This window comes from Phalacrocorax carbo, chromosome 7 (assembly GCF_963921805.1).
Source record: "Phalacrocorax carbo chromosome 7, bPhaCar2.1, whole genome shotgun sequence".
NCBI classification, from domain to species: Eukaryota; Metazoa; Chordata; class Aves; order Suliformes; family Phalacrocoracidae; genus Phalacrocorax; species Phalacrocorax carbo.
In genome coordinates, this window is record NC_087519.1 from 2,652,293 (window position 1) to 2,677,026 (window position 24,734).

The window sequence follows — 24,734 nt, forward strand, 5'->3', positions numbered from 1 at the left end:
CACGGGTACCCAGGCGATGCTCCGACGTGGGACGGCTCAGAAGCCAGCCCAAAACCCCAGGCGTAAAAACACCATGTGTTTCAAAGAGGACAGAGCCAGGAGAAAAAAGCATTTTGGAAGCTGAAGGAGAGCCAGGCGGCAGCGAGAAGCAGGGGCTGAGCACGCCCCGGCACCGTGCGGTGCCAGCTTCGCCCTCGCCCGGCCCCTCCGCGCAGCTTGCTCCTGCCTCCGAGGGGAAATTCGCTTTGCGAGCCAGCTGTTTCTCATTGTGTGCCTCTCGCAGCCTGCATGGGGGGAAGAGAGCCTGCAGGGAAGGGGAGAGGAAAAAGGAGGGGCGAGAGTATCGTGATTAAAATAATATTGTGTAGAAATCTCAATGAGAGGGAGAAAAGGGGGGAAGAGGAGAGAAACAAACGTTTTCTGCACGGCAGCGATAGAACAGCGGTGATTTGAGCCGTGGCTGATCTGGGATTATCTTCTGGCTCTCAGAATTGTTCTGGTGTTGGTTAGTTTGTCCTCATTTAAACCCTGATTGATCATATCGCATACATCCAGCCAGGGCAGCCCCTTCCCCTTGTTGAGATAAGGCAGCCCAAAAGCATCACCAGGAACGAAGCCTCTGCATTTAAGGTGAACAACGCACTCCCCGCTCTCCTAAACCCTCATCAGTTTTGCGCTGGGCTCTGAAAGCAACTCTCTTCAGCAGCCCAAGACTTCAGGAGGTGACAGCCCTTCCATTAGCACCTTTTTTTTGCTGCTGCTTACGCATTTTAAAACGAACAATTAAAATCAACAGCGTGCTGGGGTGTGTGTGCATACGTCAGGCTGGATGGGAAAGGGCTGCCTGCAAACCTGTCTGGTGACAGATCTGATCCAGACATGCAAAACGCCACAACATTAGACAGGTCCTCGCACTTTTGCTTTCGAAATTAAATTACTTTTGGAAAAAATACATTTCAAGCCAAGAATTGGGAAACTTTGCAATATTGTTTTTACTTTTTTTTTTTTTTAAATAATTGCTATGGTCCGACGGCACCTTTTGCAGTTGGCTTCTGACTGCAAAGATCTCAGCTGAATTTTCGGGGACCAACTACCCCTAAATCTCCAAATGCCAGGCAGGTCACCCGCGGGCTCCTTTCGTCCACAGCCAAAGCAAGCAGGAAAGGGGCGGGGAGGGAACCACGTTTAGGACTGTATCAATCACAGAGACCAAACCCAAGGCGACTACAACCACGCCGAGCCCTGCGAGGAGGCAAGCCTGGCCGCTACGGCAAACGCCGCAGCAGAGCAAGCTACTGGTGACTCCCCCAAAACTGCCCGGGGATGAAAAGCCCATCTCCCCGGCCCCACACACCTCGCAGGCTGGGTGGCCAACCTGCCCCAGTTCTGTACGCCTGGTTCTCCATGCGAGCCTCATTTAGGATAATTAAAAAGCCAGCTATACCCCCTGCTGCATATATATATATATACACACACACACACGTATATCTGCTTGCCTCCATGCAGCCAGTGCATGGGAAGGCTTAAGTGCATCCTCATGTGTGCACTAGGGGATGGGGGGAGCGGATTGTACACCAGCACATGCGAGTCCCTGACATGGCTCCGGCACTAACTTCCTATCAGGAATGAGCCCGTGGCATCCAGTTTCCTTGATGGCTTTGAAAAGCTATGCTCAGCTTTTCCTTCCTGCAGTTTTTAACGAAGTCATTAGCTGATGCTTCCCCGCGAAGCAGCGGAGCTTCACAGACAGCGGAGCTCAGCATATAAACATACCAAGTGTGAGCAGCCTTTGAAGCGAAGCTCTTCAAAGACAGACACATACCAAATCCACTGAGGTTTTTTACACAAACAAATTCAGCATGGCAAGAGCAAAACTAATTTGCAAAGACCTTTAATGTTAAAAGTCTCAAATGACCGACCCTTTCAAGTACAGCTGAATTCAATCCGGCTCTAAAGGTCTATATTGATGATTCAATGTGAAAAAGACCATGGATATTTCAAAATATGTGGCCATAATTACCTAGAAATAAAAAATTACTCTAATTTTCTTGTTTCAGCGGCAAAGAGACTGCCCAGAGCACTCCTATTCTAAAACCAATGATGTGCAAGTGACTTTTTGTTTTTTTTTTCAACATACTTTTGCTGACATTTCCCTTTCATTAAAATAGCTCAACAATGGGGGGAAGAGCAAATCACCACGCACATAGGATCTTTACCTCACTTTGTACTCGCAAAGGAATTTCCTTGCTCTCCTCTGGGGTGGAAGCCTCCAGTCACACGCAAGTGGCTTTAGCAGAGCGTCCTGCAGCATCCCAGAAACCGCTTCACTCCCTTTTTTCCAGGAGACAGCCGTAAATCTTTCAAGGCCAAGGTATAAATCAGCTTGGCTAAGAGAAGACAGATGCGATGCGCTGCCAACGGGGTGCAAACGGCCGCCCCCCTCCGCGCTTACCCCGATGGGACGGGGCGGCTGTCGTACGACACGGCCGCCTGCGGACCAACGGCCGTCCCCAACGCTTGGTCCACAGCGCTTGGCACGGCTTCAGATGGACGCCTGCCCGTCTGCCGGGGACGGACAGAGGCGTTGCCGATGGGCGGCACGGACACCAGCTTCCAGCACAGACCATCGCTCCATGCAAGCGTTGAAAGAAAGCCCAGCGCAAACGGGAAAGCCGGATGGATTCCTACGCTGGGAACCTCCCGTGATATTTAAAGATGGGCCAAATCAGGAAAAGGCTTGTTCTGGGGTCTGGTCCTCCAAACGAGCCACCACCTGGCTCACTGGGAAACAACTGTGGGTTTTGGTAAGGCTGGGATGGCCCTATCAGAGACATGGGCTTGGAAAGCAAAGCACAAGGCGTATTACCAGCTCTTTGAGGGACATGAAATAGCTGGGGAGTCTCCTCTCGCCCACCCCTCATCCCAGGATCACCCCGTCCTGTGAGGTCAAGGGCTCACATGGCAGGAACGCTGACAGCTCTGGCTGAACTAGGACAGGGACCGAGTGATGGAGTAAGAGCCAGACCGGTCCCATCCTGTGCTGGGGACCCAGAACGGGAGCAGCCCTGTGGCTTGGTCCCCTCAGGGGCTGCCCGAACCACTCACATAGGCTGTAGGTAATGCCACCTCCCCAGAGGCTCCACGCCGGCAGATAGCGATGCACAACGGCCGTCCCACCACAGGGATCGGATGGGCTCATTCATACCACGTTAATCAATCACCATTGATGGTTATAGACTGCAACAGGTCAACGAGCGAGTAGTTATAGCTATAATTCAGACTGAAGGACCCGCTCACCTCCTTGCACACGGCGCTTCCCTAGACGTCCCGCAGGAAAACTGAACAAAAAGGGCAGAAAACGTGACATGAGCATCAATGTCAAAGCTCCTGGGAAGGCTTTTACCAAGTGCTGTTGAGCTACTCAACACGTGGCACCTAACAGCATCCAACGCTCCCCGCAACACACCTGCATCGCTCCGACCCAGCTCTTCCCCTCGCACTGGATCCGGTGAGCGGACTGAATGTGCCGTGGATGCAACACTCACCCAGTGTCCTCACCTGCACTGCAGAAACCCAGCAGAAACCCACCTGAGATGGAGGAGGAAGCCCCCAACCAGGTTTTGCGAACTCTGGAGCTAGCTGGAGCTGTCACCCTTGCCCAGCTCAGGCCCCAACCATAAAACAAGCTCCACAATAGTGTTATTTATTTTTTTTAAGTCACAAATTATTTCCAGCAGCAGGAGGGTGGAAGGATGCAGCGTGCTGGACCCTGCTCGCCGGCACCCAGCCAGTCTCATAAATGGTTGGCAGCCGGCAGAGCAGCAAACCCGTTTCTATTGAAATGAGCTTGTTACTACTAATTTTTACTGGCTTCCCGGTTGATTCATAAAGTTTTGTTGGGTTTTTTTTGTTCGGTTGGATTTTTTGCAGATCTCAGAAAGCAATTCCTGAGACACTTGGGGAAAAACAAGCCCTGGCCTCCCCACGAAGACCTGCTCCTGCACCCTGGCACAGGCGTCTACATCCCCCTCAAAATGACAGCATCTTGTTCTCAGGGCTTCATAAAATCTTATTAGAAAGAGGTCTCTAGTTTTCAGTAGGCCAAAATCAAAACCTCATGGATTCAGTTTTACCATTTTCAGCCCCGTGGCAGAAACAGCTCAAGTCTTCAATGGCAGCTGCAGACACACATTTTATAGGGACGGTTTGGGTCCGAGGCATTAAACTCCCTGTTCTCACATCTGCTCCCTCTCTCCACAGCTGGATGCACCAAGTTGTTGCACTAGACAAAACCAGCAAGATCTAATCTTGGTGCCTGAGCTTTTTATAGGTACCCATGGCTATTAGCTGCAAGAGTCGGCACAGCTTTGCTTGCTGATCTCAACGCCTGCATGGACGAGAGCTCCGTGGGCAGGGACAGCCAAAGCGATACACCCCGCAAACACCGCAAGGGCGACACGAGTTTTAGTCCATCAAAAACTCCAACAGACAGACCGTACAAAGCAACACACACGCACTTAGCGCCCAGATGGGCCCCTGGACGCAAGCTGAGAGCACCATCAGCCAAGTCAAGCCCAAGAGGAGGATGCTACGGGAACGAGCCCACAAAGTGTCGCCTCCCCCGGCATCGTTTATGTCTGTGTGATATTTCAAAGCATCTTTAACACTTTAGTACTGCGCTCCCCACATGCTTTGCTCTTTCCTCAGACTTAATTCGTGTAAAGACCTTTCCCTGCACATTTGTCTCCCTTTTCCAAGCGTTGGACCCTAAAGAAACCTGCAGCCATGAGCACAAAGCAAGGGGCGACTCAGTGTAATTCCACAGCTCCCTTTTGCAAAAAGACGGATTATGCCATGGCTTCTCTGCATCTTCAGAAAAATGGGGCAAAAAACAAATACATATAGCTCATTTGCACACATCAGCTCACTTTAGGGCTCAAAGAGCAACAAATATAAAAGCCATAGGAAGAGGTCAGGGCACAATGACTGTGTGTGCTGCAGGGCTCAGGGGAAGATGCAACGGTGCTCCCAAAGGTATCGCTGGGGACCAGCGACGCCAACGTCATTTATTCAGCAGTGAGGGAAAGCAGAGCCAGGGGAGTTCCCAGGCACCACCGTCTGTGTTTGCCTTCCCTGCCACCAGTGCAGGACGGGGCAGGCAGGGATGCTCCGAGATCCCACAGCCCTTCCGCCGGGGGAGACGAATCAACCGCCTCATTCTTCCAAGTGGACAAACTTGCATTTTGCCGGCGCGGGATCTCACAAACAGACCGTTGTCTGAGCACAGCGCCAGGGGCTCGCCCTCAGAATAGGCCGTGCTTTATAACAGCCAGAAGGGAAAAAAAAAAAAGGAAATAAAGGAAAGAAAAGCAATGCGCTCTGAACAGCGCATCCATCCCTCCAGAGATAGGTGGAATAAATCTAAAGGCAACTCAGCGTTATCATCACCCACCAACCAGACACTCAAGCGCTACACCTCCGTGCAGGTATCTACAGGGCTTTTTTGCAAATTCTTCAGTCAATTCTTTTCTTTAATAAATAGACAACAGTGGTTTGCATCACTATGTGTGAAAGCATAAAGCAGCTGGCATTTTTTTAAGTCTTTAACATTCTTTGGCTCCTCAAATGGAAAAATCTTAGCAAATGAGACCTTAATAAATGGAAAGAGCTGAAAAATAGCCTTTCTGCTGGCACGTTTTACTCCTGCTAATGGAACATGTAGATAAAACCGATGCAGTTGTGTCTGAAACCCTTCCACAGTGCTGCTGCTGCAAGAAATCCTGCTCAGGTACCCCCAGCACAGTCCTCCTTGCATCGAGAGATGCCCCTGCAGCAGGATGAAGCCTCCAGCTCCTCCTCCAGCCTCTAAAAGACAGCCAACGCGAGGAAAGGGCAGCCCGATCCTCCTCAGCCGCTAAAGAACGCTGGGGAGGAGGAACATCTCCAAACTCATAAAACCTGAACACTGGCGGAAGAAGGGGAGGGCAGCAAACAGGACAGCTCTTCAAAGCCCAGGCAGGGAGACGGCCAAGCTGTAGTGGGTCCAGCTGAGCATCCGTGTCCAGCTGGGAGAGCAAATGTGACACGAGGGCACTCGCATGAATCGCCAGTCGGGGAGGGAAGGAGGGCTTTGGTCCAGTGCTTGCTCTGGGAACCGCGCTTGGAGCAGGAGTGCTACAGGGAGGACCATGCAGGCTCCGCTGCAAGGGGCCCTTGTACCATCAGAAAAGGCCCCCTGCTCCCCCAGGAACAGAAAACTGCTGCAAAGAAAAATACAAATTTTCTACTGACCCCCTCTCTCTTGCACTGCTGGGAATTTGACTTTTTGGCAGGTTTCGTTCATGCACTTTTATAACCTGAAACGCAAAATGCCGAGTGCACAGAGAAGCATCGCAGCCCATCTGTTCTCAGCCAAAGTTTGCATCCCCATGGAGAGGTAGGAGCAGGTTTTATTGCAGGAAGGAATTCAGGTCTGGTCATCAGAGCTAATTCTTAGGCATTTTTTTTTTTTTAAAAAAAAGTTTGTTTACCACCAGCTAAACAAGGAGTGCAGATCACAGCCAGACTCTGCACCACAGTATTTTAGGGTGACTGGCTGGGCTGGCCTGGCTGTGACGGGGCGCTGCTGCTCTGCAGGGGCACCTGAGAGCAGCCGGCTGCATCCTGGCACGGTGGCACGATGCAGTAGAGCTCCCCACCATCGCCACTGCGAGATAGCGTTAGAAGGCAGCAGCACACACCACAGCCACGATGCTGGATGGATGCAGCTCAGCATCCCCATGCTGCCACCCAACATGAGACACAACCCTGAACCTCTGGTACGGGCTCAACCCCAGTGTCCCGTGCACCGGCAGCGTTGGAACAACCACACGGCACCGCTGGGGAAGCAAAGCCATCACCAGCACGAGCGGTTTGCCTTGAAATGGCTGAAAAAAGGCAGATGAAGGAGATGCTTGGGCAGGAACAGGGCTTTAGTTATAATCACATCTATATCCTATGACGCTGCTGGTGTTTTCCCACAACCAAACCCCAGGACGACGAACCAAAACGATGCTCAGCTTCTCACCAAAGGAAAAGCAGCTCCGGGAAGGAGGCGGTGGGGCAGCAACGCGCTCCAGCGCTTCAACGCTGGAGACCATTTAATCCCTGTTCCAGCCCCAGGAGCTGCAAAGGCCATTACAAGTCAGTGTTTAGCAACTCTGGAAGAGGTCAGCCAAGACAGGCATTTCCATGCAAAATGTTTTTGTTCTTATGAAAAAAAAAAACCCAAACAGGAATTCAACAGTTCTCAGCATCTGAAGCACAGACCCCAGCGCTGGCAGCGCACCGCACAACTTCTCATCAACCTCCCCTCTCCAAGCACTGAGTCCCCATAGCAATGCTTTTCTCCAGGCTGAACACCCACTTTCTGCGGGAATCAACCAAGGGAAAGGCATAAAACAGGAGGGAGAGTGAGTGCAGCTTGCTGCTGGGACAAGCACCATCCAAACATGGTACCCTGGGAGCAAGGTGGGACCTCAATGAACCAACGTCCCTCCTCATCCTCGACTGCCACTAAACACCTCGATCCCTGCACGGGCCAGGGAGGGAGCACGCTCCTCGCCTCCGTCCCCGAGCCCACGGCACGGCAGGACACACGGCAGCGCTCGGCGGGGCTGGGAATCACGGCACCCGTGTGCCTAATCCCCTCCGATCCCAAGCACTTTGGAAGGACAAAGAGCCGAGTCTCCTTTGCCAGTAAATTGAACCTGCGGTTCCAGGGGCTCGAGGCACTTCAAAGCCTGCAGCAGCCTGGCCAGCAGCAGTAAAGGGATGTACTTTTCGGCTGTCGAGCAGCAAAGTAAAATCCACACAAATAAGCAGTGTTCCAGAAAACCAGGTTTAACCATCAGCAGCTCCGAACGACGGGGGATGTTTTTCCTGAAGGGTTGGGTTTTTTTTTAGCTTCCCCCTCCTTTCCAGTTTGTCTTAGGGGTTTTTTTTTTTTTGATTTCTTACTAAAACACGTCTCGAGCTCCCACACCACACAGCCCTTTCGGGTCTGAGCATCCTCCAGAGGTAAAATGCTGAGTTAGGTATTGGAGTCCGGGAAAGGAGGTGCCTTTGATGAATAGCAAATCTACAGACTTCAATCGTTTCGGTGAGCGCCACAGATTTAATAAGTTATTTCCGTGGAAAACCTTAGTAACTCAGTTATGAATCAAGCCTATAAACACCTCTCACTCATCAAAGTGCCACAAAAAAACCTATTACTGTAACTGTGAATACAAGCCTCTCTCTACAGGTCCCTATAAGAAGCCAAAATTCCTCCTTCAAAACATTCACCATTTTCAAAGGTCATAAATACACTATGTCCAGTATTCAGCAAATCCATTTAAAAAGCAAAACACGGGCAGAGAGAAAAAGTAAAGTTCAAACAAAGACGTACCATCAGATACGCACTGTTTAAAAGACACAACCGGAGTTACATCAAAAGCACTTTTACTACCTGGAAAGCCATACCCAGCTCCTAATAGGGTGCAAGAATGTAATGTTTTGGCTACAAAGATTAAACTAATTCACTTCTAAGTAACTTGCTTACTTCCTGATGTTTCTTTTTTTAAGTGTGATGCTAAGGTGCTTGGAGAAGTGAGGGATGTGATTATTCTGTGATTCAAGGCCAAACACCATAACTACTCAATGAACCACAGACAAAAACATGTTTTATCTGGGTGCTGTACTTACTCGAAGAACTTTTAGGCTGAAAACATCCTGGGTTAGCTGCAAAAAGCCATCCCCATTCCAGCTAAGGGAGGAAGAGAAAGGGCAACTCTCTCTCCTCTGCGGGAACGCAGAGAAATTCAGTGTATTGCCTACAGCGCTATGGTGCTCCCCAAATTCTGCCTGTGGTACATTCATTTCAGGGCATCATCCTGCCTGGCTCCATCACGGCAAGAGCCGGGGAGCTGTGTGCACACACACATAGGCAGAGGTACCGTCTGCAAAGCAGCTTTAATCCCTGCATTAGGCACGGGGCCAAATATTGATACGACCAACCTTCTTCCACGCTTGTGCACAGGCAGTCTGTGTTATGCCAGACAAGTGATCCTAAGGCTCTGGCAGCCACTTTCCCTGTTTTCTCCTCCTTCTTCTGGACTAGGGACTGGTTGTCCACATTTTTCACAGTGCTGTCTGTGTTGGAGGGTTAAAGCAGTACCGGTCATCGTAATAATGGAAAAGGAAAGATGTTCTTGCACTGAAGCGATGCAAGCAACAAATAGCGACGGGGGAGGTTTCAGCTCGGTTCACAGCTCTGCTACAGCTGCCCCAGCTACCCTGGGAAAATCACTGACTCGCTGGCTCCTTGCAGGGAAGAGCACATGGGAAGAAGGGAGTCCACCACTGTTTCATCAGTTCAGATGAAGGACGTCACCGGAGCTGTCTCAACTAAAGATGCTCCTCGGGGCAGGCAGGTCCTTGGGACACGGCAGCCCCAGCTGAGCGCAGGATGCCATGGGAGCTCCCTCCAGTCCTCCCCACTCAGCACCATCAACGTGCTGGAGAAGGGTGTTGTTCTTGCAAAGCATTTGTACGGCTAGTAACGAAGGGACATTTCTCCATCTCCCAGTCCAGAAGACACCTTCCCTCCTGGAAAACAGTACTTTTTGTAGGCTGTTGAAGATGCTCTCTTGCTGCATGGGATGCAAAGCCTCAGAAGAATCTTTATTTCCCTCCTCGGGAGACCCTGAGCATGAACCATCCCTTTTCCAATCTCCAGCAAATTCCCCAGTGGTCCCTCACCTTTCATGAAATTAATTTCCCCTCCCCACGTTATTAACCTGGCACAGCTCCGAATTAATTCTGAGACCAAAAGGCTTGCATTGCGAGCTCATAACTCGTAGGATATTTTTTATGAACAGGTGTCGCTTGCCTTAGAAACCCTTCTACAGCTGCAGAGCCACTGCCGAAATTTCATCCTCCTTCTGGAGGCCCTGGCTCTGCACAGAAGGGGTCACCAGCACCTCTCCTGCTTCTCCAGGTGGGATGTTGGGTACAGCTGGCAACACGAAGCAGTATTGTCACAGAAGTGTGGTCATCTGCAAGCTCTGGGTTTGGTGGCCCAACACAAGTTGCTCTGCGGGGTTTTAATGGAGAAACAACCGCATGCAGGAATATCTTCCCCAGCCTTGATCTAAGGTGCTCTTTCTTCAATTGGTAGATACGGGTGTATTTGCTCAGTCCTAACGCTCTGGGCAATGTCTTCAGCTGCACAACAACAACCCAAGTGGAATACCCTCTGCTGGGTTACATTGCTCATGGATGATATATGGCCATCAACAGGCTTTCGACACAACGAGGAGCCCACCCAGCTACAGAATCAATGATTGCTTCCCTTCCCTCCTGCTCCAAAGACAAAAAAAGTGTTTGAACTCCAGGAGCTGCCACCTGAGCCACCCACCATGGCAAGCACAGATGTAATGCAAAAAACCCCACAGCCCTCCTGTAAATCTACAGGCTCCGGAGGATTTACCATCAACCAAGAGAAATACTTGTTGTAGAATAAAACAGCACACCTGCATCTCCCTGAAAGGGGCAGGCACTGAAAGCCCCGGGATGCCGTCTCCAAGAGCTTCCCCATCTTCCCTTTCAGGGATTAATTCCATGATTCACCCTGTAGTTTGCAAAGTCGCCTTCGATGTGAACCCCAAGCAGGGCCAGAAGCTGCACACGAATGACCCCAAAGCAAAGGCAGGTTGTTGTTCTGAAGTTCTCCCAACCATCGGGAAGGACGCTGCTGCGCGGTCACGCTCTCCGATGGAGATTCCAACATTCACGACCATCCACAGCCACGTGGGAAAAACCTTCACACCAAGCAAAGAATTCCTCTCTGAAGCACACTGGAAAATAGATGCACTTTATTTCCCGTTGGCAAACTAAAACTATGGAGAAAAAAAATGTTTAATATAAAAACATCTGACAAAGCACCTCCAGGATGTATTTTTTTGCATCAAAGAAGTAGCTCTTGGCAACAGGCTCACTCCTCCGACAAGAAAAGTTTTTAGCCAAACCCTGATTGTTATAGACTGCGCAGGGTAAGACACGCCAGCGAACTTAAAGTTAAATATGAAAGAAAAAGGAAACCAAAACCATTACTGGCCCAAATAAACATCTGTCTGTGATTAAACTGGATACACAGATATGCTCTGCCACTTTTTTTTTTTTTTTCTTAAATGGATTTAGGTTTCTGCAATAGGACGGGGGGAAGAGAGGACAAAAAGGCTCCACGGTGCTGCTGGGTCAGACCCATCCTGCAGCCCCCAGCCCACGACGCTGCCGCCCCGAGCCGGCACCTGCACCCAGGGCTGCAGTGGGAGCCCGGCACCGAGACACGCGATCATCAAGGAGTTGCAAAACCAACATTTCGCCCCCAGAAGAAATTGCCACCCTATCGATGAAAAATTTTCTTCTATTAACAGGTAATTTCACAGTCTCTACCTCAAACTGGAAAGGGCGGTATTTGCCCAGTTTCCGCACATATCCGCCTTACATATTTATAGGCTCTTTTTTTTTTCCTACTCCTAACACACAGGATCTTCATAAATTTCCTTGTTAGCACAAATCCTCGCAGTCTGTTATTTCTGGGGGGAGAGGAAGAGAGACGTTCACTTTCTCCATTCAGTGGGTTTTAAAATATGCTTCCTTAAGTTAATCCTAAATATTGCTGGAAGCAGAAAAAACCCTCCGGCTCTCGCTTTGGAGCTGTGGCATTGCTTCAGCAGGGCTGAGTCATCAGCCGGGACGGATGGGCACACTCTGCCTTCCTCCTCCCTGTGGGGGTACTGGGACCCAGCTCCCCAAATCCAACATCCCCAGTCCCACCACAGCCCTGCAAGCAACTTCTCCGCCTTCCCAGGCCTTGGACAAAAAAAAAAAACCCAAAAACAATTTAAATAAGCACCAGCCCATTTAGTCTCGCTTTGTTTCTCCTCTGTTAATTCACATTTATCCTCCACCAACTCCGGAGGGGATAACACGAAGTCACTGGGCAGAGCTCCTCTGTACATGGAGCCTGTCATCTTCTAAGCTTCGGCAGAGCTGCTCGGAGCAGACTCACACGAGCGCTTCCACTTTCGGGTACGGGTCCCGACCTCCCTGCAGCACAGAGAGGAATCACTCCTCCAACAAACCACCAGCTCACAGCTTCCTTCTGATGCGCATTCCCAGCTACAAATGGGTTCACCAGAGCTGAAACTGTTGAAGAGTTTTAGCACACGGGAAGTGAATTGATTTCAAAGTCTAAATTTAAAAAAAAATTAGTACTTTTGGAAAAATCTAAAGCAGCGTCATCCCTGGCTTCTTGCTGCTGGTGCAACCCCTCTCAGCAGCCGCTGCTGTCCCCGCTCGCCTCCTGCCCTTCTCCCAGCTCTCACCTCTCCCGACAGCACTTATTTTTCCCCTTCTTTCTGTGCAGGTGCATCACCGAGCACCAAGCCGCTCTCATCCCTCCAGCTGAATCCGCCCAGTGCCGAGCATCCCCTAACGCCGGGCACCGGCTCGGCCGGTCCGTGGCAGGAGCGGGTGCAGCACGTGGTCCTCTGGCGCGCTGCAGAGCTAGAGGGAGGCGGGTTGGACCAGACACCCATGCTCAGCAAGGAGCCCTTTCCCTCCGGAAAGCCCTGCCACACACAGGGCTCAGCCTTGAGGGCAACATCGGTTCACAAGGGCATTTCCATACGAACAATGAGACTTTCCGCACAAACACTGGTTTGACTCCTGAGTAAGGAGCAGGCATGTAGGGACACATGAGCCAGGCTCTACTGATGAGTGGCTCATTTTGAGGAAAACCAGCTACCATAAGATCTTGGCACTTGTCAAGTATCTTCAATAGAGACACCTGGCTGGCACGGGACCTCTCTACAGCGGCCGGGGACTTTGCTGCGAGGCAGCAGTGAGCTGCACCCATCACCACCTGTCTGCTCCTACAGCTCATTATTCATCCTTATTTATTATCACCCCAAAGAAAACTGATGCCCCAACATTTCTGCAGCCTCTAAAGGACGGACAAGCTGCTCCAGACCTGCAGCTGCCACAAGCAATGGTCAGCACAGAGACCTACGGGAGGCTCCCAAGCAGCAACACCATCGTTCGCCCTTCTACCTGGGCTCAACCCTTCCCCTCCTGCATGGTCCTTAGGATCTCCAGAATTTATTGCCACCACTAACAAGAATTCTGGTTGCTACTCGTAGGAATTCATGGGGCTTTTTTTAGCCAAAAAGACAGACTGACGCAGCATGCTGTGCAAGGGGAGTGTTGAGGAGCGGGTCCTTCCCAGGGAAGGAGGGACAGACAGCCCTGTGGGATTTAGGGGAAGGCAGAGAATCCCAAGGCCCCTGGCCCACAACGTCTGCTCCAGCACGTCCCCACTGTACTGAACCAGTTCCCGCAGCAGCAGCAGCGCAGCCCTCTACAAGCCTGGCAAGTCTAACGGGTACAGCAGCTTCTTGGCATGCGGTAGAGGAGCCAAGTCTGAGGGGAAGGAAAAAAAAAAAACCAACTACTACAAATGTTCCACGAATTATGAGTCACGGGGCTGAACTTTTGTTTCTGCCTTGCTGGATTTTGCCCTTTCCCTGGTATTTCCCCAGCTGTGGCCGGGGGAGCCGTGGGGATGCCGACACCAGCCAAGGCTCTGCCGGCACCCGGGGATCGTCAGGCACAACCCCGACCAGGGGCACCACCTGGGCGCAAAATGCACCTCCCCAAAGAGCTCGTTTTCTTCATCTCCGCTCCCCAGGCGTACATGGCTGCAGGAATAAATCTAACGAGGAAAAGACAGAGCCCCTCTTCGTACCCCCACAAGCCTGAAGGTGACGCTGCTTGAGCTCAGAAGATGGAAACGTGGGGATCAAACACCTCCAAGTGCCTTTTCCCACCAACCCCAATCTTCCCCAGCCGTTGCACCTCACTGAGACATCGGGAGCATCCCCAATCCGAGGGAAATGCCGTGGCTGGATACTGATCCTTGCGCAAACAGCTTCATCCCATGACCCGAACGCTTTGAACCTCGGATGAAGAGGACTCTGGGGTATTATCCATCAACCCAGTTCGTGACACAGGAGGTCACATCCACGCAACTACCCACACCTGTGCTTCCAGTTAGCATCGACGCTTACTCCAAATTTTATAGAACGCACGGTAGTTCATTGAAGACTTTCTCCTATTTTAAAGAGCGGTATTATAGCCATGAAAAGGTCTACTTCAAAAAGAGGCTTTGTTTTGGGCTTTTTGGGTTTTATTTGTTGTTTTTGTTTGTTTTTTTTTATTTTATTTTATACCTGACAGAGATGATCTTTTGACTTCATGCTAGAACTTCCTGTTTAGACATTCATCAAGTAAACGAGTAGCAGAAGAAGAATGGTTCCCTTTGTTATCCAAAATTGAATTTTGTGGTTTTAGTAGGAAAAGCCTTTTTGATGATCAAAGCCGAAGCAAGAAATAGTAGTGGCTTGATACTAGATCCAAAACGTACTTATTTTTGGAACAGGAGTTAAACGCACGTTGAGCTCCTTCGGTACACACAAGAAAAGGCAGGGAAGACCACGTGCTTTGTGTATCATTTACACAGGCCTACACTTCAAGCAGACCTATTAAATAAGTTGAAATGGAGAATAAACAAACTGAAATATGGCAGATGGACTAGAGTCTAAGTGGGTTTTTTTTTTCCCCTTTTACTTCCCTGTGATGACAAGTATGGGTTAACTTCAGTGAAGCTCTTATCCTCTTTCAGCAATCATGAGCACTGGGGAAAAATAAATCACACAGCCCCAGACTCTTATTAAAAGTTACACCATTGGAAACTACACGGGGGGGGGAGGAGGTGTCCGATTTCAGTACAATCTCAGTCACATGTTATCATCATATTGTTCAAGTAAAAGTTAAAATCTCTGTTCTATTCCAGAAAATCCAACCAGATGTCCCATAAAGGACTCAGCTGTGAGAGAAGCTAAACCATTACATCCTCAGGAACCCCGGTTTTCAAACTCGGCTGCTATAATTAATGGCAATTATCAAGTTACAATAAAAGCCACGGGCATGGGGAGCTTTACAGACGCATATCCAGCCCAAGGACTGTTTCTTAGGCATTGCAAACACATATTTATTATAGCACAACCCTGAACGATCCAACCCCTGGCTATCAATTGTTCCCCTGCTATGGACACTTGGCAGCACAACAAAAGCGAGGCGGGCCGGCACGCCGGGTTCGGCACGCGGCAGCACCACGGCGAAACCAACCACGGCAGGAGAAGCTTAAAGGAGAAGGAGAAGGAAAAATCCCTGGAGGGAAGCATGCCACCGTGCCATGACACTGCGGTGCCGTGCTGTTTACATGCTCTTTAGAGGGCTGCAGAGTCGGGATGGGCTTAAACATCCCAAGAAGTCGTGGGTCTCACCAAACCGGCCGTAAACTCTTGCAGGTGGAGAACGGGAAGAGAAAAGCTGCATCTAATGGAGCAGTACCCCAAGGGTCCCCTCCACCACCATCGGCTTTCAGCTACAGCATCCCCCAGGGAGAGCAGCAAAGCCCGTCCATGCGCTCAGCAATCCGGCAACTCGGCACCAAGGTGCCCACCTCAAAGCCCACCCCAGCCTCTGCGGGAGGAACATGAGGCTTCACCGGGATGAAGGTTTGTCCATCTTCATCTTAGATCTCAGACCATTAACCAGGTCATTTCTTACATAGAAATTAAACCTGGCCCTACAGACAGGTCCCTCCTGTCCTCCCATGCAGGAGAGGGGCTGGAATGGGACACCAGAGGGGAAGGACGTGAAACGATCACCCCAGCCAGAGCCCAACGCCAAGCAGACGAAAGCCCCAACTCTCTACCTGCTTGCAGGTAACACCACCCCAGGCCTTACAGACCACCATTAAATGAATGAAAGGTTGCAGGGGTGGGGCAGAGCAAAACCCCAGACCTAATTAAGCAACACTTCAGGAGCCTCAATGGCATCGTAGCTGGGAGCTCTGCTCATGAAAGCCAGGCTTGCACTGTAGGGCCAGGACCCAAGAGGTAACGCAAGCTGGGTGGACTCTGCAAGAACCACCACAAAGCAGCACCATTTGCAACAGCCTCATTGCTCCCACCTTGGAAACGGTGAGGGCCCCACGCCAGCCCACAACCCCGGGGCTCAAGCGAGGTCTAGGTGGCTTCCACGGGGGACACGCACGGCCCCGTGGCCACCTCCCAGATGTCCCCCTTGCCCCAGCGTGCTCATCGGACAAACAGCATCTTAGATCAACCTGCAGAGCGCAGACGGCTCGGAACAATCAACTCAAACAGCTGCTCTTTTCCCACCCACCCCCCCTTCTTTTCACACTGAGAACATAAACCAAGAGCAGCACCACAACCCCCCCTGTCTCCTGCTGCTGTCCCACCCCAGCCATGAGCTCCCTGGCGCAGACCACGCGTGCGGGAAGGCGCAAACATCTGCCAACCTGAGAAGTCTCCGGGCGTGACGTTGGGCGAGTTTGTAGCCTCTGTTTCAGTGTAAGACAACGTGGAATCTGATAGATCTGGGGTGGGGGAAAGAAAAAAAAAAAGAAGAAAAAAAAAAGAAGCATTTTTAGTCCGTCTGCATTTCCAAGCGCTACGTGAGCACCCGTGGCTCTTTCGCTTCCCGTCACCAGCCCACCTCTCCCCAGGAGAAACTCTCCACCGGGCCAGAAAGCAGCGATTAACTTTGTACCTCTACCACGCAAATGCAAAGTTTGAATTGCTTCGACCACAAAAATAACTGCAGTTAAGTTGATCAAACAAGTAGGAACTTGGTGCTTACTGGATAAAGTTACATTAAGCCTCTAAACAATTCATAGTTACTATAGTTAATTATCACCATTAAAATTCTTGAAGCTGTTTATTCTTGCTTCCTTCCTTCCTTCCTCTTTGCTGAAGCGAAGGAAACTTTGTTTTAACAAGTTAAGAGTCTTTGTTATTCTCTCTTGCTTACACCCCTCTAATTAAGTGCTCAACTGTTTGCTCACAGATTAACTATTATTTTTCCAATCAAACAAGCCAGTGAAGCAAATTTCAATCCCTGGCTGTTGTTTTAATAAAGTCACTATCACCTCTCCCTGCAGCACAAGCAGTTTCTAAAGGGAATTACCTTGGAAGGGGGAGCGCAGGGAGGGACAACTATTTTTTCCCCTCGATAACTAACAAAAAACCAAAAAATCCACCCAAAAATGAAAATACCCATGACCGGCAAATTTTGCTTTGCAGGACGCTCCGGTCACTGCCCGTGTCCCACACCGGCTGCAGGGATGAAGGAGCCGGTCCCTCCGACAGGCGTGCATGCACCGGCTGCGGGAGCGGCTGCGTCGCAGGCAGCTCCCAGGCCTGGCAGGGCAGGGACTCACCTTTGGCACGGGGCAGCTCCCGCCTTCCCTCGGGGCTGGGCGGGACAGGCAGGCACGCTGTCCCGCTCCGATCGCCCTGGCAAACCCCGCCTGTCTCCCTCGCCACCTCCCTGTCCCGACCCGATGGGGAGCGAAAGCAGCTCGCCTCGGTCGTTACCCCCTCTGTAAATCAGAGCCACTGATTACGGGACGAAGGCAGGAATCCCACGCTCCTGCACCAATCCCAGCAAGAAACCAAAGAGGGATGTGGGGTTCCTCCCTTCCCTCCAGCATCTTTGCTTCCCATTTACTTGAAAGCAAGAAGCGGGCGCTGAGAAAGGACGGTCAGGATGCAACGATGCCAATTTCGAAACATCTCCAAGCCAACGTGCACCACACAGGATCATGCTCCAAGGCTGCGCTGTGCCAGGCTCTCCAGCACCCTTCGCTTCATGCCCAGCCTACCTACCCAAGCTGCTTTCACTGGTTCGGGCTTTTGGTTTTTTTAAAAAGGTTTTACAATTCATCAGGAAAAGTGAAAAGCCATTCAGAAATTATAGACTGCTGAGTTTCAAAGAGTGTATGTCTCATTTTAATAAAGAGAGGAAGGGTAATAGCCGGTTCCTCCACCGTGCTGCGCAGCCAAGGCTTTATGGAAATGGCACCCAGGAGCTCCGACTCCCCCCTCCGCTCCGTCATCCCGCAGATTACACACGCAGACAAAACATGGCGTCTGGTAACCTTTCATTACGCCTTCATTAAAGATAGCGCTTCATATTATTTTGGAAAATATGCATGTGTCTACACGGTAATTTGGTATGATAAACTGACATCCATTTACTTCTTAAAGCCCGTCAGCTGATGCTTGCTCAGAAATAATGAGCAGCCATAAAATCCCGACTTGTTGGCTTTTGCCTGACGTGCCGCGTAGGGATGTCTCAGAACCAACACCAGGCCTGCACCATGAAAGAGCTGCCGGGAGATCAAAAGAGAGAAAACACGTACCCAGTGGCTTTTGCTCATCATTAGGAGACAGCCGAGAGTAGGGAGGTGGTGGAGACTCTGGAAAAAAACCAAAACTTCATTAGTGCTGTGTTCGGTTTATCAACGAAACCCTTGCGCTTCCTCTTTCGGGGTAGGGACTCTTCCAAGGTTATAAAGGCCCAATGGAAACAAACCCACTTGGGAAGCAACATGAGACCAAGAGTCTTGCAAGCCTCTGAAGAAGGGGGCTTCCACCTTGACCTTTCAAGGTGGCCTTTACTACTGAAAATGCTGCTTCTCCCCTACAGCCCCACCCCCACATCCCTGCCTGGGCACCCCCAACCTGACACACACAAAACGTCACATTGCTCCCCAAGAATGATGCTTTCATCGCCTGCACTGGGAGACAACCCCGCAGCCATGGCTCAAACGCACACAGACTTAACAAGAGCTCCCCGACCACGTTAGGAGGACTGAGAGAGGGTGTCAGGTGATGAAAAGACACTCCTCTTGGCACATGAAGCCCGACACCATGGGCCAGGCTGGCTTCGGCCAACAAGTCACCGAAGTAACCTCAGTGCATCCCAACAAGCCCCTCGGCACGTGAGCGGCTCAGCAGCAGAGGCCTCCCGTGATCCCATGAAGCCTGCCCTGCCCCGCTCGCCCTCACCTCCGCTCAGCAAAGCTCCTGAGCACGTGCTTGGCTTTAAGCAGCAGCGCAGCAGCACTCGCGCGCTTGAAGTTAAGCAAGTCCTTAGAAGCGCTTTGCTGAACCAGGCCACCTAACCGGCTTGATTGTAAGAGCCGAGACCATGCGAGAGGCTGACAAAGGTCCTCCACCAACTGCATGCACTGGTTCGAGGGCTTTTTTTTCCCTTCTGAATTCTGGCAGTGATGTGTTTCTTGAATTATAACCTGCTAAAACTGAGGAGCGCGCAGCCGGCTGGGCTGTATCACAGCACTGGCATTGAGCACACGCTGACTCGAGTAAGAAATCGTCCCAGTGGGATCACACCGACGCCAGACCACCGGAACAAGGGTGCGCTCCTCAGTTCCCACGTGGATCCGAAAGCAAGGCACTCGGCCCGCCAACTGCAGGGTTAGTTCATTGAGAACAACCTCAGCAACGCCCGTGTGACGGCTCTGGGATGGCCTGTGGTCACTTATGGCTTCTATGGAAAGGTTCCTCACGTCCCCCAACCGAGCGAGCTGCCTGGCAGCAGGATGCTCTTCTCACAGGGCGCTCAAGAGTCTCAAAATAACAAAAAATGGGGCCAAGGTCCCAGTCTGGATGTAACGGCCGGACCTGCGCCACGCACAGCGGCTGCTCCCACGCTACAGCCAGACCCGCCGCCTCAGGGGACTTCAAAGCACCCCAGCGTTTTCACACCACTCAGCTACGTCACCCCACAATAAACCGGGTGACAAACACGAACAGGGATGGTCTCTGCAGGGAGCTGTGCAAATGCGTGGGGAAAAGGGCATCAAGGCCTTTCCCGGGCTGCTGCCACGGTCCCCAGCGCCGGGCGGAGCCCTGGCACAGTCACCCACTATCAAAATGATAAGGAGCCACTTGATAAAAGCTCAGCTCTCTCCTACTCCCTGCACAGGGCTTGCAGCCCTACGCCGCTGGGAAAACAGCCGCCGCTGCAGGGAAGCAACTGGGAAACTTTGCCTGTTTCTAAAATAAATGCACGGTTCCTACAAACGCAGGGCGACTCCAAACCAAAGGGAAAAAAAACAAAAGCTGCTCCCAGCCTCTAGCGATCTTCGGGGGAAGCACGCCCAGCATAGAAGTTTCTTTCAAAGAAGCGATGCAAAGCGAGGCAGGATCCCGGATTGCAAAATAAAATAAAAAATTCAAAGCTCCTGCCAAGAAAGGGACCGTCAGCAGGAGGCTGGTGCCCTCCAGGACCCCTCCGCCCGCCGTAAAAAAAAAAATAAAATAATAAAATATATAAACTAGAAAAGCCCGAAAAATGCACGAGCTCCAGCTTCCCCCCTCCACGCTTCCTTCCACGCGGGTCCGGCGCTCCCTCGCGGGCCGGGCATCCCCCGCAGCCCCCTCCCGGCCCCGGCCCCCCGCGCCCGGCGGGGCCCTGCGGCTTTAAGCCGGCGGCGGTAATTGCCCGGCTCCGCGGCCGCTCCGATGAGCAGCGAGCCAGGCTGGCGCCAGCAGCAAACGAACTGCGTATTATCGCTCCTTCTGCACCTAAATAGCAGGGGGACCTCCGCGGGGAGCGGGGGAAGGGCTTCCGAAGCACAACTGGGAACCGCTCTCGGCTGGGGAGGACGGGGGGGGATGCCCGCTCGGGGGACCCCCGGGCCAGCCGCATCCCGGGCGGGCATCCCCGGCGCTGCGCGGGGCCCACGGGGGGGGGGTTCAAATAAGGCGTGGAAGGAGCCAGATGCCCCAAATCGGGGTAGGGGGGAAAGGACCCCGACCCGCCCCCCCCCCCCGCCCGACCCCCAGCTCCTCACCTGGCCCACAGAGGCGGCTGAAGTGGTAGGGGTTGCAGCAGACGGTGGGTCCGTCGGCGACGCCGAAGCTCTGGCACTCGCAGAGGGGTTTCAGCTCGGCGGGGTGCTGCAGGTCGGGCCAGCGGAAGAGTTTGCCCAGGAGCAGGTGGGGGGGCGCCGCCTGGCCCCCCAGGCGCAGCTCGGTGCGGGCCACCAGCACGCAGCCGCTGGGCATGCCCCCGCGGGACTCCACCGCCTCCAGCAGGCTGTCCAGCGAGCGCTCCTTCAGCCGCTTCAGCAGCGAGTAGGTGACGGCCTTCAGCTCCTGCTCCAGCAGCAGCAGCCGCGACCGCGCCTCCCGGCCCCGCCGCTCCGGGGAGCCGCCGTCGGTCGCGCCGTCGGGGCTGGGGGGGGCCACCACGACGGCGGCCGTGGTGCCGGGCTGAGGGGGGCCGCCCGGCTCCCGCTCCTTGAAGAGGCAGCAGGTCACCGTCCGGCCGTCGCTCTCCCGCTCCCGCCGCGGGCTCGCCCCCTCGGCGCCCTCCCGCCGCGGCGGGGCGCGGAGCCGGGCCCCCCGCCGCTCCGCCATGGGGTCCCCGCCGGGCGCCGCCTCGCCCGCCGCCCCGCCGCGCCGCTCCTCCGCCTCCCGCAGCAGGCTCCGCGCTACCGCCCGCATCTCCGCCGAGGGGTTTTTCTCCGAGATCTTGCAGCTACCGGTAGCTCCGTGTTCTTGGCCGCTCCTGGCGCTCCCATCTCCGCCGTCCCTGTCCGGAATGACGCGGCTCCTCCAAAGTCGCCGCACCAGCCCTGAGCGTTTGGACCTGAACATACGACACGCGGGCGGCCGGGGGTCGCGTCGCTCTCCGCCGCTACCACCCCCCCCGCCGCCGCCGCCGCCGCCGCCGCCGCCGCCCCTCCTCCTCCTCCTCCTCCTCCTCCGCGGGGCTCCTCGCTCCGCCGCCGGCTTTATCTCATCTCAGCCCCGCCGCCCTCGCAGGCTGCGCGGAGCACCCGGCGCGGCGCTTTGCTTCCCCGCGGCCCTGCCCAGCCACTCGCCGACGGCACCGCGGCGGGGCCGCACCATGGGGGGAAGGCGGCGGGGAGGCGAAGCGCGGCGCGGAGCATAAGACGGCGCCCGCGGGGGCTGCGCCGACGCCCGCGGCGGTGCGGGGCCGCTCCCGTGGCGGCGGGGTGGGGAGGGGGGGTTCGGGGCGCGCCGCGCCGTGCCCTACATCGGCTGCCAAAGCGCGGCCGGGCGGGGAGCGGCGAGAGGGGGCCGGGGGGAACCCGGGGCAGCGCTCGGCTGCGCCCCGCGGCGGGTCCCGCATACAACGGGGCGGGGAGTGGGGGGGTGCGCTGCGGAGGTGCCGCCCGGCGGGGAAGTGGCGCGCTCGGAGGTTTTTCCTTTTCGCCAAAAATAGTAAAAAAAAAAAAAAAATTATTAAAAAAAAAAAATGGAAAAGGTAAAAACGCAGCAGCAGAACCCAGAGCGGCGGCCGGTGTCAGCACGTGAGTTGTACGTATCCCAGGGGGTGCCGGGGGTGCAGCGCCGTCCCCTCCCGCCGCCGGCGGGTCCCTGCGCGCGGCTCCCGCCGCCTCCGCGCTGGCTCGCGCCCTCCCGCCCTCCCCGGGCTTTTGTGTGTGGCTGGGGCGCGCACGCGGGGCCCCTCGCGAGCGGCGGCGCGATTGGCTGCCGCCCATCATGTGCCAGTCTAGACACTTTGGCGGCTCCGCGCGGCACCGGGTCTTGCGCAAACACCGGCTCGGGTTGCCGGGCTCTTAAAGGGGCCGCGCGCCCCGATGCCTTTCCCCACCGCCACCGCCACCGCCAACATCACCACCCCGGGGTGGGGGATGCCCCCCCTCCGCTCCCACCCGCCTCGCGCCAACCCCCGCGCGCTTCCAGAGCGGCCTGCCCCGCGGGGACCGGGAAGGGGGCGGCGAGGCGGGGGGCGCACCCCGGGGGAAAGTAGGTCAGGGCGGCGGCGGCGGCGCAGGGGTTAACGCCGCTCCCCCTTCGCCGGAGCCGCCGCGGCGGGACACACCCCCGCGATGTATCAACTTGTCCGCCGTGGCAAAAGTTCAGGCCCGGAGCGCGCCCATTGGCCCGCCGCCGCGTGACGCGCGGATACGCCGCCGCCTATTGGTCCGGACGGCGCGCCGGCACCGCCCCCTCCCCTCTCCCCCCTCCCACTGGCGCGGCGCGGCGTGCCCGTGAATGAAAGACATTCCGCGGGGCCGCCCCGGGTCCCTGCGCCCGCCGCCGCCGCCGCCGCGGGGCTCCAGGGCGGCGGGGAGCGGCTGCCGGCGGGCGGGGGGGCGGCGTGCCCTGGCCGCGGCCCCGCGGGGGAGGCGGGAGGGTGGTGGGGGGGTGGTGAGGAGCGGCGGCCCCGTGGGGGCGGAGCGGCGCCGCGTCCCGCCCCACGCGGCCGGGTGGGAACGCCGGCGGAGGGAGGGAGGGTGCCGCTGGGGCGCGGCGTGGGGGGATGGCAGCGCGCTCCCCCGCCACTTCCACCCCCAAATTAAAAAATAACAACCCCCCCTAAAATAGCCGTTCTCCTTGCTGAGCCGGCAGCGGGAGCTCCGGCGGCCCCACTCCCCCGCGTGGAAATTCCACGGGCACACGAGCCGCTGCCCGCGGCGGGGACGCGCTGCGGGAAGAAGCGGCTCCCGCAGCCGGCCCCGCTCCCCCGGAGGGCCGGGGGCTCTGCTCCGCCGCCCCGGCACCGCCGGCAGGCGGGGATGGAGGGGGGCTTTTCCCTTCGCCCGTGGGCAGCGGCTTCGGGTGGATCGGTGGGAACCTGCTGCCGAGAGCAGAGGGGAAAGGAGCCTCGCCTGCGGGATCAGCGCGGGAGCTTTCCCAAGGAGCAAAAATAAATCTCGGCAATTTATTTCCCAGCAGTTGACCAGCTCGGAAAAAAAAGAAAAAAAAACACAAACCAAAAACAAACCCAAAACCAAAAGAATAAAAGTATTTCAACCAACAGATCCCAGGCAACCCGAATGGTTGCGGTTTTTCTCTCGGCGTCTTTGGGTAGCTCTTGCCACAGGTTTATGTCCGCGTTTCCCCAAACCCGCGCGAACACACCCAAGAACGGGATTTAAATGCACTCGGTTAAGTTAGTGCAATTTTTTTATGGCAAACTTCATTTCCGTGCGCCAGCTTAACGTACGGGATTCCAAAACGCTCCGTTTAACATCAATGCGTGCGTGCCGCTGAGGTTGGCACCAACGTAATCACAGGGCGTAGAGAGGTCTTTTGACTCTGGGGTTAATTCTGCCCCTACTGACCTGTGGGACCAGGGGCGAAGCTCCTTTTCCCCTGCCCTTTTTGGGTGGGTTTTAGGAAATGCTTGTTAAAAATGGAATGTAAAAAAAACCCCATATAAACCCTCTAAGGGACCTTGCGCCCCTGCCATTGGGTTTCCCAGCTGCTACGGACGGAGGATTGATGGTCCCGTGCCGCGCTGTCCTCCTCCGATCGGCTCCCTCCCTACATGGAAACTAAACCGGGAGTAAAACCAGACGATGTTATTTGGGTACTGACTCCACTTTGCGTGGAAATAACGTCCTGTGATGGCCGTGCTGAAACCCCGCGCTCTCCCCGGCCTGCAGAGCAGCCACGTGCGCAGCGACGTGTTACACCTATACCGCCGTTCAGAGCTATTTACAAAGGTCAGCCCACATCCCACTGGGGTAGGAAAATGCTATTAGCCTTTTTTCGCGTTAGGGAATAAAGACAAGTTAAAAGGAAGGCCTGCAATAAAAGGTTCAGCTTCAGATATGGAAGCAGGAATTGGGATTTCCTGGATCTCGGACCCAGGCGGGATCCCTGCCCATCCCCAGGCTGCTCCAGAGAGGCTCCGACGCTTGTTTAAAATCCGCATCGACCGACGCGTCCTGCATGACCCTGAGA

General features: G+C 54.4%; 1 protein-coding gene across 1 annotated transcript in view; it reads right to left on the reverse strand.

The window, feature by feature from the left end:
• Positions 1 to 22,522, reverse strand: part of SMAD6 (SMAD family member 6) — a 44,723-nt gene extending 22,201 nt beyond the window's left edge. Inside the window, exons 1-3 of the mRNA XM_064456044.1 lie at positions 20,840 to 22,522; positions 18,380 to 18,436; positions 16,475 to 16,552 (exon numbers count right to left, since the gene is read on the reverse strand). Of these exons, the coding sequence (XP_064312114.1) occupies positions 16,475 to 16,552; positions 18,380 to 18,436; positions 20,840 to 21,647 (943 nt within the window). The 5' untranslated portion in view covers positions 21,648 to 22,522. The remainder of the gene's footprint in view (positions 1 to 16,474; positions 16,553 to 18,379; positions 18,437 to 20,839) is intronic.
• Positions 22,523 to 24,734: the final 2,212 nt, after the last annotated feature.